The sequence below is a fragment of the Centruroides vittatus genome, unplaced genomic scaffold (assembly GCF_030686945.1).
Source record: "Centruroides vittatus isolate TY-2023 unplaced genomic scaffold, ASM3068694v2 contig_371, whole genome shotgun sequence".
Taxonomy (NCBI): Eukaryota; Metazoa; Arthropoda; class Arachnida; order Scorpiones; family Buthidae; genus Centruroides; species Centruroides vittatus.
In genome coordinates, this window is record NW_027122194.1 from 1,867,252 (window position 1) to 1,880,828 (window position 13,577).

The 13,577-nt window shown below is 32.4% G+C and overlaps 2 protein-coding genes across 3 annotated transcripts in view; both read left to right on the top strand.

Annotated features, from left to right (window-relative positions):
* LOC136975407 (inducible metalloproteinase inhibitor protein-like) overlaps positions 1-5,280 on the top strand; it is a 62,577-nt gene extending 57,297 nt beyond the window's left edge. The window contains exons 2-4 of one of the 2 annotated variants that reach the window (XM_067270455.1): positions 4,598-4,673; positions 4,744-4,926; positions 5,063-5,280. In XM_067270455.1, coding sequence (XP_067126556.1) covers positions 4,607-4,673; positions 4,744-4,926; positions 5,063-5,244 — 432 coding nt within the window. In that variant the 5' untranslated portion in view covers positions 4,598-4,606 and the 3' untranslated portion in view covers positions 5,245-5,280. Of the gene's footprint in view, positions 1-4,583; positions 4,674-4,743; positions 4,927-5,062 lie in introns of those variants that run through there. The other variant, XM_067270454.1, reaches the window with a different exon arrangement.
* Positions 5,281-7,985: 2,705 nt separating this feature from the next.
* Positions 7,986-10,940, top strand: LOC136975486 (inducible metalloproteinase inhibitor protein-like). The gene is made up of 3 exons (XM_067270547.1): positions 7,986-8,144; positions 8,217-8,405; positions 10,504-10,940. The coding sequence occupies exons 1-3, from the start codon at positions 8,087-8,089 to the stop codon at positions 10,725-10,727; spliced, it is 471 nt and encodes a 156-aa protein (XP_067126648.1). The 5' UTR covers positions 7,986-8,086; the 3' UTR covers positions 10,728-10,940.
* Positions 10,941-13,577: the final 2,637 nt, after the last annotated feature.

A 13,577-nucleotide genomic window follows, 5' to 3' on the forward strand; every position in this document is an offset into this window, starting at 1 on the left:
ATTCAACATTCTACAAAAATTATGAATAAATTAAATGTGGATTCCATCTTAACGAAAGCTCAAAAAATTGAGGAAAGCCTTGATAAGAAGACAACTCAGGAGAATTTGAGTGGCCTTGGGGCGGCCTTGCCTGACGCCCCATCTCAGAAATTCTTAAAAATCAGACATACATTCAAGAAAAACTGGAGAACTTGGCATCATACAGACACACAGACACTCCTCCACAAAGAAACTATAGTCAAGCTCTGAAAAACGGCAAGCTTTTTAACACTGATAAAAGACTGAGACACTTAGGAACAAACAGGGAGGTACTTCTCCTATACAGTAAAGACAGCGAGAAAAGTTGCAATAAAGTGCGGCAGATATTATTTGAGATGGTCAAACCATCGCAGTTAGGTATTGGAATTGACAAAGTGAGAAACATTGGAGGTGGAGGAGTTGCTATAGAGATTGGGAACCCTGAAAACGCTCTTAAGCTTGAGCGGCACATAGCTACAGAAGTTCCCCAATTATTGATAAGGAAGCCTCGGAAATTGCTGCCACATGTGGCCATTTTTTCAGTTCCTACTGAGATTACTAGGGAAGAGCTACCATTGTACATTTACAGACAAAATGACCTTATCAGTGAAACATATAAGGAAGAGGAATTCAACGAGGCTTTCAGGGCGAAATTCAGAATGGGAAGGAAAAATAAATATTACAACAATTGGGTTATTCAGGTAACACCTAGTCTAAGAAATCAACTTTTAAAGATAGAAAAACTGTCAATTCAATGGTCAAAATGTAAAACAACAGATTTCTGCCCAGTGCTCCAATGCTTTCGGTGTTGTCGGTATGGCCATTCCACAGCAATGTGCAGCCAAGAGATGCCCACATGTAGCCACTGCTCTGGTCAACATACCTATAACGAATGCACAAATATAGACCAACCTCCGGTATGTTGTAACTGTAGACATGAACACACCATGGCTGGGCATAATGCCAGAGATAGTTCTTGTAGGGTATACACGAGAATCAAAACCAATCTAATAAATAGAACTGACTATGGAATTACAGCCTAAGACTAAATTAGCTTCCTGCAATACAATATAGGTAGAAGCATTGCTTCTACTTCTATCTTAACTTCTATCATCAATCAATTTGATCTCATTCTTTGCCAACAGCCATATTGTGTGTTCCTGGATTTCGTTAACTCTAGCTCACCGTGTATTCATCGTCTTCACATCTAAATACTTAGTAACTACTTTAAAAGAGCTACAAGAGTCCTACAAAAGTGCCAAGAAAGTGCTTCAAGAACGCTTCAAGAGTACTTCAAGAGTGCTTCAAGAGTGTGACAATCATTCACGTCAAATACGCATCGAAAACGATAGTGAGATGCGTGAATGAAATAGAATTGTAGAATTTGACGTCAATATTGAAGAGAAAGGTACGAATAGCTGCAAACATAACTGGACCAAATGGAACTGACGCTAAAGAAAGTCCATATGCAGCAAAGAGACGACGCAATTTTACAAACAATTATTGCAAGTTTACCGTCTCGGCGAAGACGCCTCTAGTTTATAAAATTGTTCGTGCTATGCTTGTTATTGTCTGTGCTCTGTGCTCTGTGCTCTGTGTTTTTTTTTTTTTTTTGTCTACATGTCACTATATTTGTAGTTGATGTTATGCTTTATTCTGGTTAAATAATTTACATATCTGTAACTCATATATTTATTGTAACTCTGTTATATTTCATCCGGTTATGTATTACGGCACCGGTTATGTACCTTTGGTATCTTTTTAATTAAATAACTGAACTGAACTGCCGTACAAGTTTCACGTTTGAACTTGCTCCTCAACCTCTCTAGTATATCAAGCAGCATGAAGTTACTACAAATGAATGTGATAAAGTCTACTTGGAGGAACTCATTTAAAAAAATTATCTTTGGATTACAAGATGAAATGTTTATAATTTTTTATACGTTAAAATTATTTATTGTGACATCATTGCAATGCTGGACTGCAATTTTTTAACACATTTTTAATTTAAAATATATGCTCTCCATTTCAAATTAGTAGTGTCTTGCCCCTGCACATTATACTTTTCCTTTAACAATAGAGTCGTGACGGTCATTTATCTAACTCCTTTAGAGAAAATTTTTGACTTGAAATAACGTGACTTCCGGCTTGCATTGGGAGTTTGTATATACTTAATTAGGGCCTCCTTTCCGTAAGCTTTCTGTATCTGGTTCCGACTTTAATCCTTCTATCTCCGTTCTCGAGATTAAGACACATGTTTAAAAATCTAGATGGCTTTTTTCCTCCAATTATTAAATTGACTGTAGGTTTTTATATTCAGGAAACTTGTTAAATACTTATCCGGCTTTATTAATTAAATCACTTAAGTAGAAGTGTTACTTCCTTTTTGATTGCGATAAACTATATGAATTAAATAAAACATTTAATTTATATAATTTTTTATTTTAATCTATATACCTTATTTTTCCGAAAGAAATAACTAGAACCATATTTAAACTTGTAACCCTGTGCTACAACATACAAGAAACCCTTCTCCCTTCACCAAATAATGATGTACACAGGGCCGGATTTACATAAGGGCATTTGGGGCCTGTGCCCAGGGCCCCCACAAAATAGGGACCCCCACAAAACTAAAAAAAATTATGTTTAAACATAATTTTTTTTTCTATTACCGCGACAGCCTAGTGTGGCCTAATCATGAGGGCAACAGGCAGAGAAAACCAAACCTGGAAAAAAACCTATGAAACATCGGAAAATTTCGGGAAAAAATTTCACATAGGTATTTTTCAGTTAAATTAAAATAATTAGTTTTACACAATAAAATATATGTATGTTTACAATAACCTTATTTTTAAATGAAATTTACAACTTCCTAGTTCAAATCTAATTGAAAGTACAGTATTTTGTGTAAATTTTTTAAATCATCAAATTTGTCTACTCTTAAAGGGGGGACCCCCACCGAATTTGTGCCCAGGGCCCCTGGATTGGTAAATCCGGCCCTGGATGTACAATGTATTTAATGATTTTGGGATTAGAATAAGACCCCTTGTAACTTGAGGCCCTAAGCTGTAGCTTGTTTAGCTTATAAATAAATTTGACTCTGAAAATAACATTTCTACCAAAAAAGGTTTTTTTTTTTTTTTTACTAAGGATGCATTTATTTTCTCGAGTTTGATTTTTCTTCGGTATCAATTAATTGTAAAATTTATAAAATCGATTGAAGCATTACGTAAATGTGTTTATAAAACATCCGTGATATTATTACTGGATCTACAATAATAATCTTGTATATTTTCAAAGTTTTATTTGAAATTAAACGTTTATTCTTTGTATATTTACTATAAATTTGAATATGAAGAAACGTGCTTATCTGTTCTGTAAAAAGGCGCCTCAACAAACTCCACAAAAAATTTAAAAATCTGTAAGAATTGATGTTTTTATACTCCATGCATTTAAATCATTAATTATAAATTAAAATTATAATAAATAACACAATATATTTCTTCCTGAAAGTAATTACGTTACATTCGGGTTTTATTAATTTCGAAAGAAAACTAATTTCAGAATACAAAGTTAATAAAATTGTTTTAGTAAACGTAATTGCTTCGGAAACGCTTTTGACAATGGTATCCATTTGTATTCGCCATTGTGTACAGCCTCTTCAGCACCTATGTTTAATTTGTCAAGGGAAGAAGCAGACTAGATCTTGAACGTTTTGAATTCTTCTTTTCTTAAATAAAAGCCCGCAGTTGGTGAGAATGAAAACAATTATTTATTAATCTAGTGAATAGGTGGGCTACATTTTTATGCATCAAAATGATATAAAAATGGGTGTAATATGTCTCATTCAACGGGAGAATTTGCTGTGTGCGGCATATAATTCTGTAGTTCTTACACTTTAATAAAGGACGGAAATGTGACTGAATCCAATGTGTTTAGTGTCTGCGTTGGATTCATGATATATGCACGCCATCTGATTATTTTTGTGATGATTATGCAGAGGACAATTCATAAGAATTACTACTTATCATTAATCGTCAATTATTACGTACTCTCACAATCAGTTGTTAGTTATCCTTAGTTACTCTTTTAAGAACAATGGCAACTTGTATGACACAACCATCAACATTTCTGCGTACGGCCATATTACCTTGCTGTTGGGAATATGGCATTTTGACACTTTTTATTACATACTCTGCGATTAAATTGTCAAAACTACTATCCGGTATTGTAATTAAAGGTTATAAAAATACTTTCATGAATTTGTTTTGTTCATACATTTATTCGAGTTATAATATAAAATTAAGTTGCCATATTTCCCCAACTAACCTTACTATCAATACTTTATTAGGTGTCGACACTTTTTATGATTTGACTATCTTAGTGTATAAATCGGAGATGCGCACGATTGAACTAGCTTTAAATAAAAACTTACAAATTTTACGAAGGATATATTTTTCTAACTAAACAATTAATCATTTAACAGCATCATTCTTAATTAATTTCCTCTGATATTTATATCGACATTTGCTTCCCTTTAGAAATAAAAATTGTCAGGGGAATATATCCTCTTTTTCAGTTGTCTAAAATGAAGTCAAATATATTACTTTGCTTTATTTTGCTTTCATTTGGCAATGTTTTTGCTACTAATATCAGTAATATTTTAAAAATTTTGTTTTAATTTTCTAAATTTTATAATTTATTTATTTATTTATTTATTTGCAGGATGCAATTTCCTACTAGATTATTCAGAATGTGAAGTTAATTGTGAAAGATATTGTGAATGGTCTAATGGAGCAATAATAAAACCTCCTTGTACAGATTGCCAAGAAGGTTGCATTTGCAAAGAAGGCTACGTTAGGGAGTTTAATTATTATTCCAGTTGTATTCCCGAATCACTTTGTAAACGTAAGTTTTACTTAAATTACACAAAAGACCAGAATTAGCAAAATAACATCATAATTAATTAAATTAACTTAATATTAAATAGTTTTTTACTATAAATAACTTTTATAAAATATAATCATACTTATCATATTTATAGCCTGTCTTCCTAATGAGCATTATGATAGATGCACTCATCATTGTCAATCCAACTGTAATAATAAAGATGAACCATTTCCATGTGAAGCGATGTGTCATCCCGGATGTATTTGCAATGATGGATACATCAGAAAAGAAAACGATAATTCTCCGTGTATTCCGATTGAAGAATGTAAAAGTTGAGCCAGTTTGTTAGTGAGTTTTATAAGTTTCAAGCCACTTTGTAATGATTTCATTATTAAAGAAAATTCAAATTAATGCTTATGTAGTTATTCTATAAAAAATGTCATAAGGATTTATTCCTTTAAATTTTCTTATCTTGTTAGAGAATGATAATGATAAATAAATGGTGAAAACATCTGAAATAAACTGAGTTTTTTGGTCATTTTTTTTATTGATAACAGTTTTTAATGTTGAAGCGTTAGTGTGTGATTCGTAAATGTAGCTGACAGATATCAATAAAATATGAAAATGACTGTTAAATATATGATTTAAGCAGCGTGTAAGTCACATAGGGTCGCAGGTGGGGTCTACAGTTCGTTCTTCGAAAGGATCACACGTTAACTTCCTCTGTGGACTCGGCATGAATTTGTGGAAAGGGTTAACTTTAAAATAAAATGTATTAAGTTGAAATAAATTTGCATTTGTATTAAAAAGATACTTAGGCCTATAGTAAAGTTTAACGATAAATAATATAATTATTTATGAAATTATTTTCATAGCGTGCGTTGTACAGCTGAAATTATTCGTCCGTAACACATATGTTCGTTATTTAGCAACTCGCAACACTAATACAGAATGATTATATTGGATTGTTCGGAAAGTAATTTCGTTTTTTCCATGGAAAAATAAACGCAATATTTTTATAATAAATAAATATTTTATTGAATTATATATTGACCATTTTGGCCAAATACCTGTTGTCATTGTTTCTGGTAGTAGCATGATTTCACATTCATAAAAATTTTGATCGTTGTTTACAAAAACTGATCCAAGTGATTTTTGACATTGTCATTTCAAGTAAATGTCTTATAGTTAAAAAAATTTGTATAGGCCGGAACAAGCAATAATCTGAGTGTGCCCGATCTGGCGAATATGGTTGGTGTGATAACACATCCCATCTAAGCTATAACAGTTTCCAGAGCCGTAACTAGGGTATGACCAATCTGGCCCCCGCCATAGGCGCCGATTTAATAAAGGCGCCAACGAGAAGGTTTCCGAATAATATATATTCGAAATTAATAACACAAAAAAATTATATTTATACTGTATTTATATAGTATTTTGAATGTCATTAGATAACATTTTTACAATAGCATTTTTTTAGAATAAAATTATTATTTTTTTAATAATAAAAATTAAAATGGCGCCATTTTTATTCTTGGCCATAGGTGTCCAAAATCCTAGTTACGGCTCTGACAGTTTCTGACGAGTTACCAAACTTGTGTGAAATTTGGCATTATCACGGTAAAACACTACACTTTGTTTGTTGATCAATTCTGGCTTTTTCTGTTTGATGATATTACTCAATTTGTTTACTCGATGGCAGTACACTTTTGAATCAATTGTTAAATTGTCTGGTAAAAGCTCAAAAAAAGATTTCTTTAAAATCCCACCATAGAGAGCATCTCTCGTTTAATAACATGTGGAACCCATATATCGAGCTTTGAAACGAAAGAAAATTATTTTAAGTAATACTAAACGGTTCAGTTTAACAGATTTAATCTTTTAGTGATTTCACGTGTTGTTATACGGCAGATTGCTTCAATCGATACCTTTATTTTGTTTTCATTGGCTTCAAATAGCCATCCAGAATGTGGTGTATCTTCGATATTAAAATTGCCAAAATGCAATTTTGTAAACCAGTTTTTTGGCACTGTCTTTCTCTCAACACATCTTCTCCAAGCATGTATCACAATTATTTTCTTGTTTGAACAGCATTTTGATTTTTTAGTTATAAAAAAGCAAAATATGCCGAAAATGATGCTTTCGATTTTCCATATTTGATAAGTCACCGAAAAAAACAATTGTACAGAATCTCATAAAATTTTTTACAAATAAGCCTTAAAATGTCAACTGTCGAAGTATATAATGAAAATGTGGTTTAAAATAAAATTGGCTGGTAAAAATACATCTAATTCCTCTAGTAATAAAAAAAAAAAAAAACAAAATTACTTTCCAAACTACTCAATATAAGCAACTTTAATTATGAAGTTCGTTGTGGACAAACCAGGTTCATCGGTAAAAGATAACGGGTGAGGCTGATTCTTAGTGGAATTTGTCTCAAAGTTAAAAAGATGGATAACGTCTCGATTGATGTAATTCACGGAAAGATGCAGATAGAATAAAACCACTGAAGAGTAGCAATTGATCCTGGGTTCGCACTTTATCAATGGGCTGGTGACATGGAGTTTTCCGCGTTTTCACTACGTGTCAAATTCTTAAATATGGACCAGTAGTTCTTATACAAAGTCTTCCGGGAGGAATCTCCTTTTGCAGATCGCCCATGTGTTGTGTTGAGTTGCCGCATTTAACCAAACCTACTGAAAAGAAGAATTTGTGATAAAATCCAGGCAATTTTACATTTTTACAAACAATGGCTTAAAGAAATTATCTATTATAGCTCTTTCAAGGAAATAAGAAACACCTTACATTTACAAGAACACAGGATATTATTGTTTAGAAAATTATAATGTTAAATAATATGCAGTATCAAATAGATCATTTCTCTTATCAAACAAAAAAATAAACAGTAAAACTCCAAACTAAAAAGAAATTCTTTAAGAGAATTAAAATTTAATTAGATCATATGTCATTGTGATAAATATTGCGCTAAATAAAAGCAGGTACAGTACATCATTTGAGAAATTTCTAAGAAACTTTATTACTCGGAAGGACATAGCGCACCTAGAAGATTGCAACAGACAGGATGTGTATTTCTCAATACATATCACCTCTACGTCTAGTTATCAATATATAAATCTGATAGACAGTTATAGGCTAACTTTACTCACACCTTGACACCATGCTTCCAGTTGTTATAGTCTTGTTCTTTTTATATGGTAGTTTGGGCATTGCAAGAGGTAAATTTATTTTAATATTTCATTAAATAATTTGAAATTTATTGAAAATAAAACTAATTAAAAATATTGTAGAATGCTTTGTAAATGAACAGTTTTCCAAATGTCAGGCCCATTGTCAATCTTATTGTAATTGGACTAATGGGACAATAGTGACTCCTCCTTGTCCTAAAATCTGTGTAAATGGATGCGTTTGTCAAGACAATTACGTAAGATTACTACCTGAGGGAAAAAGTTTCTGTATCCCTAAAACACAATGCAAAAGTAAGTATAATAGTCGTATATCTCTCCTATCTCTTCCTATTCTTGTGTCGATTCCGGCCATCTTTGGACCACGTACAAACAACTAATTATGACTTGCTTTTCCCTCTTCCCTTCCCTTTGTTTTTCTTCCTTTCTTTCCAATACCTCTTCATTCTCTCGCTCTGCTGTTGTCTTTGCTCCTGAGTGAAGAGTCTTCCACGTCTGTTATTTTCCTTTTCCTGAAAGCCCTTGAAGTTCCTTATTTTGTTCCTAAACCTTTCCCTGTTCTGAATATCTTCTTCCAATATGCCCATTCTTCCTATTATTATATAAATGTTAAAAGAAATGTTATATATGCAATGTCTACTTTATTAATTAATAAATAATCAATTAATTTAATACATTTAAAAATTTGTATTCTTTTTTAGACATTTATATCGTTAACATTTATAAATTAATTGAAATATTTATGTTTATAACAATATTTATAATGCGTGTAACATGTTGTAAATGATTATAAGCAGAACAGAAGTAATTTATGAATAAAATAAAATTTGGGGCGAGTTCTTTGATTTTTGTAGAACAAATTATCGCAACTATTTAGAAAAATATAATTAACAGGTAGCCAGAACACCAGAAAGATTTTTTAGACGAAGCAGCAATGGAAGCAATTTCACAGCATATAAAACAACTTTAAAAGGAGAAAAATCAGATTTGAAGATATGAATTTTTAATAAAAGTAAACAAAAAATGCTTGATAAAAACCTAACAATGTCGTAAATATTTTATGAACGTAGTAAACAAAATAGTAACACATTTACTTTTCACTTTCCTGGCTTTATTATATATCCTATATCAGAGGGTAAAGTATGTGTATTAGGGCAATGATGTTATTAAATTTTTGGTGATTAAAGTTCGAGGGGTGGAAAGATGGAGGATTAGTGTGTCTTATCTCGAGTAGGGTCGGACTTAATGAAGATTTTGCTCATTATTAAAGATGGCATTAATTACTAGAATACAATATGATCTTGTGAAAAGAAACTCGCTTAAAATACACTTACTCGTATTATACTCCTGATTCACAATACTGTAGATGATAAAACACATTAAAATATTATCTAAAACATTCTGGATTAGATTTTGTTAGATTTATATATAAATAATTACACATGAAGTATATATACGTAAAGATAAGTAAACTGTTATAAAAGTTTGCTTTTTGCTGACACTATGAAATGACTTTCTCTCAAAACTGTTATAAAAATACTAGTACAAAACATAGCATGAGTATGCGGTATACTTTCAGTATAATTCATTTTATGACGTTTTAAACGACGTACTATTGATTTAAATATCTTCAGATTAATTTAACAAATCATTTTTGCTGTGTAATTTTTAATTTTTATATGTCCTTTAAATACCCGTTTATACAGGCCTACATGTTTCTTTATGGAGGATCTCTATTATACATTTATTCTCTTTCGAATGATTTTACCAAAATTATTGTTCATATCATAACCGCATTACGGTTTTTATGTTCTTTGATACGAGTATTTAAAACTCTACCGATTTCTCCTATATTATGCTTTGGGGAGAAAAATTACATTCTATTTTATATACTGTTCCTTCTTTATTATTCATAAGTATTCAAATTTTTTAAACATAATTTACAAAATTTGAAGTATGAGGTTCACATTAGAGGACATTGTTCCCCTGTTTAATACCAAATAAAAATTCCTTTTGCCAACTTAACTTTGTCTCCTGATTGAAACAGACTTGGTTATAAAACAAATTCGGGTTTGGATATTTTTATAGATATATTTAATATAGTCATATTTGTAAGTAAACATTGTCAAAGTTTAAATAATAATATTATAATAACGATAGTATATAATCATATTTGTAATTAAACATTGTCACAATTTAAATAATAATATTATAATAAATAATATAATAATAATATATAATATTATATAATTATATAATTATAATAATAATAAATAACGAAATAGTTTTGTTAAATTTAACAGATAGCCTATAGGCTATCTGTAAATTTAACAAATCTATTTCGTTTTACTTGCTTTAGTATATTTAAAAAATATTTCTGTTCTTGAGCTAGAATGTCCTGAACACGAACATTTCGATCAATGTAGTGCACAATGCCAAAATACTTGTAAAAGTGAAGATGGTAAACCATTGATTTGTCCTTTGATTTGTGCTTCTGGATGCATCTGTGACGACGGGTACGCCAGAAAAGATGGAACTCCTAAATCACCTTGTGTTCGTATACAAGATTGTCCAAAATTGAAAACTTCCACTATCAGTTCTGAAAAAGTAAAATAATTTCAATAAATTCTTCAATAAATTTTACGTGTTGTTTTATTCTGTTGTTGTATACAAAGAATTCCTTGAAAAACAAAACAGATAACGATGTTATAATTGTATTTTTTCCAGCTTTCTGTTACTTTATCATCTGTGAAATATATTAGACATTTTTAATAAAATAAATGTAATCTTTCGAAATTATGTAATAAAGCAAAACTTCGAGAATATGTATATGATTGTCTGTAAACTTCCACCTCAGTGGTCGAGAAGACAAAACCACTAAACACTAATAGTTGGTCGCGGGATCGTGCTTAGCTAACAGGCTGGCTATATGGAGTTTTCAGGTCCTTCTTCATGAGTTTATTATTGTTTATTTTCGAGTAAAACATTCTGACTTTCTCGAAATTCTGTCTATTCATAAAATACTAAATTGGTCCACCGCCACTCCACCCTTTCGAATCTTCCTCAACTACTGTACACCGATTTTAACAGCATGAGCGCTGATACTGTCAGTAAGCAACCTGCGCATTGCTTCTAAATCATTAGCTTCCGGGCGCACATACCAAGATTGTATAACACGGTTTGGGTGTGGGTGTACCTGTCTTAGAAAAACCACCTGTACGCTTGACCACGTCACTATAACTACTGAGCTGTCCCTGACCCCCCGAATGCCCAACAGCCGAGAGGGCCTGCCCCGAAGTACGAACCGATTCAACCAGCCCATTGATAGCTTCTGTTTTAGTCGACTGGGACGCAAGGGCTTTGTCTAGATCAGTGGTTCTCAACTGGGGTCCATGTAACATTACTGGAAGTCCACAGAATAAAATACCGAATTGGGGGTCCACAGTGATATTTTAGTGGTCTATAGGATAATTCTACTTCAGAACAATTATTTTACTGAGAATCAAATTTCTACAGTATACAGTATATATTTTCAATTTCTTTATTACTCATTTCTTGCATAAGGGTTAAAATATAAATTATATAAAATATTGAATCCGTATACCACATATACGTGGTACGATCCAAAAGTTCGGGGACTGCAGTAATCTATGACAACAAAAGCATGTATTTGAAGTTACGGCGTATGAAATGGATTCTACCAAACCACCTCTACGTATTCAGGTTAATTTCACCCATGTCATGTAATTAAACCGCAAGCGCTGTTGTTTTTTCCGGAGATAGTTACCTTTGTTCTGCGACGTAATCAAAGTGGAGTTTCAAGAACAACCTCCAACATTAAATTTTGTCAGCGTTTAGGTAAAACACCTACAGAGATTTTAAAATTGCTAAGAAAGGTGTACGGTGATAGGGGTACGGTGAAAGGTCACGGTGAAGTCGAAATGTTGGAGGTTGTTCTTGAAACTCCACTTTGATTACGTCGCAGAACAAAGGTAATTATCTCCGGAAAAAAAACAGCAGCGCTCGCGGTTTAATCACATGACATGGGTGAAATTAACCTGAACACGCAGAGGTGGTTTGGTAGAATCCATTTCATACGCTGTAACTTCAAATACATGCTTTTGTTGTCATAGATTACTGCATTCCCCGAACTTTTGGATCGTACCACGTATATCTCATTGACAAAGGTCAAAGAGAGATTATAAAGCCGGGGTTTGTAAGGAGAGTCTTATACCATCAGCGTCATGTCACTTGACAGTGACATTTCTGAACGTTTTCCTTTCTTTTTTTATTAGTGAAAAATATAAGATTTTGTTTTCTGTGCAATGTTTATAGGGGTGCACAAAAACAATTAAGAGGAAAAGGGGTCCATGGGTAAAAAAAGGTTGAGAACCACTATCTAGATCATCCTTTGTAGGCAGAGAGTCTATCCTCTTATTAATTTCCTCAGATGAGCTGTAAAAACAGCTTGAGCAAGCAAGCTCAATGATCTGAAATTGATCGACAATAAACTTCATATGCTCCTTGTTACCCAGCCTTCCATTGCTGTTAAAGGCTAGGTACCCTTTAAGATAAGGTGACTAGATTTTAGCATTGGAGAAGAGGGACAAAATTGACAGGGGGTTGTCTTCCTGAAAAATTTGTTCTAGAGCAACAAAATTTTATTATCAAAAAACGCAAAAATTGTATTGTATTATATTTTCTTAAATTTAAACATACGTAAAATTTATAAATATAATAAATATATATGTTATGGACAAAGTGATTAATCGGGCATTATGAATAATGACCAAAAAAGGGCGAGCAGTGTCATACGGCCTAAATATTGATTAATTTATCAAATTGATCGGTCATTATGAATACTGCTATCACCTAGTAGGACAAAGTGATAACAATAAGTTGAAAGGTGAAATTTTTGTAGATTGCTGTCGTTATTTAAAATGTCATGAAATATTTGTAACCATTCAACTCTGTTGAGAGTTTTGCTACCTATGACAAACTATATTTTAACAATTATTTTAATCCTTCTCTATTTCTTTCTAAATAATATTAATACAGTACTAACTTGTATTACTTTTCCTCTGAATTTGCCTTGAGTGTCAGTTTATTATTGTAATTTATTTATAATACTGTCGTAACCAAGTCCCACCGCTAGCAATAGAACGATACGAACCAATGTGCTTACTCTCACTAGTCGCTACCTTTTTTTTTAAACTCTTTCCACCCAATGGGCACTAAGAGGGCCTTTTTTAGTAGGCCTATTATGAATTCGGCCAGGCCCACAATGGGGCGACCGGATGGCGAGGGACGGGGCCCGACATATTTAAACAGACCAACCCCGAAAAAATTCTTGAGGATTATTCGACCCGTTCGGATTCAATCCCGGGTCCCCAGGGCGGTAGGCTGCCACCTTGACCGCGCGGCCATCCGGCCGTCTAGTCCTACCTTTCTAAGGCGGTAATAGAC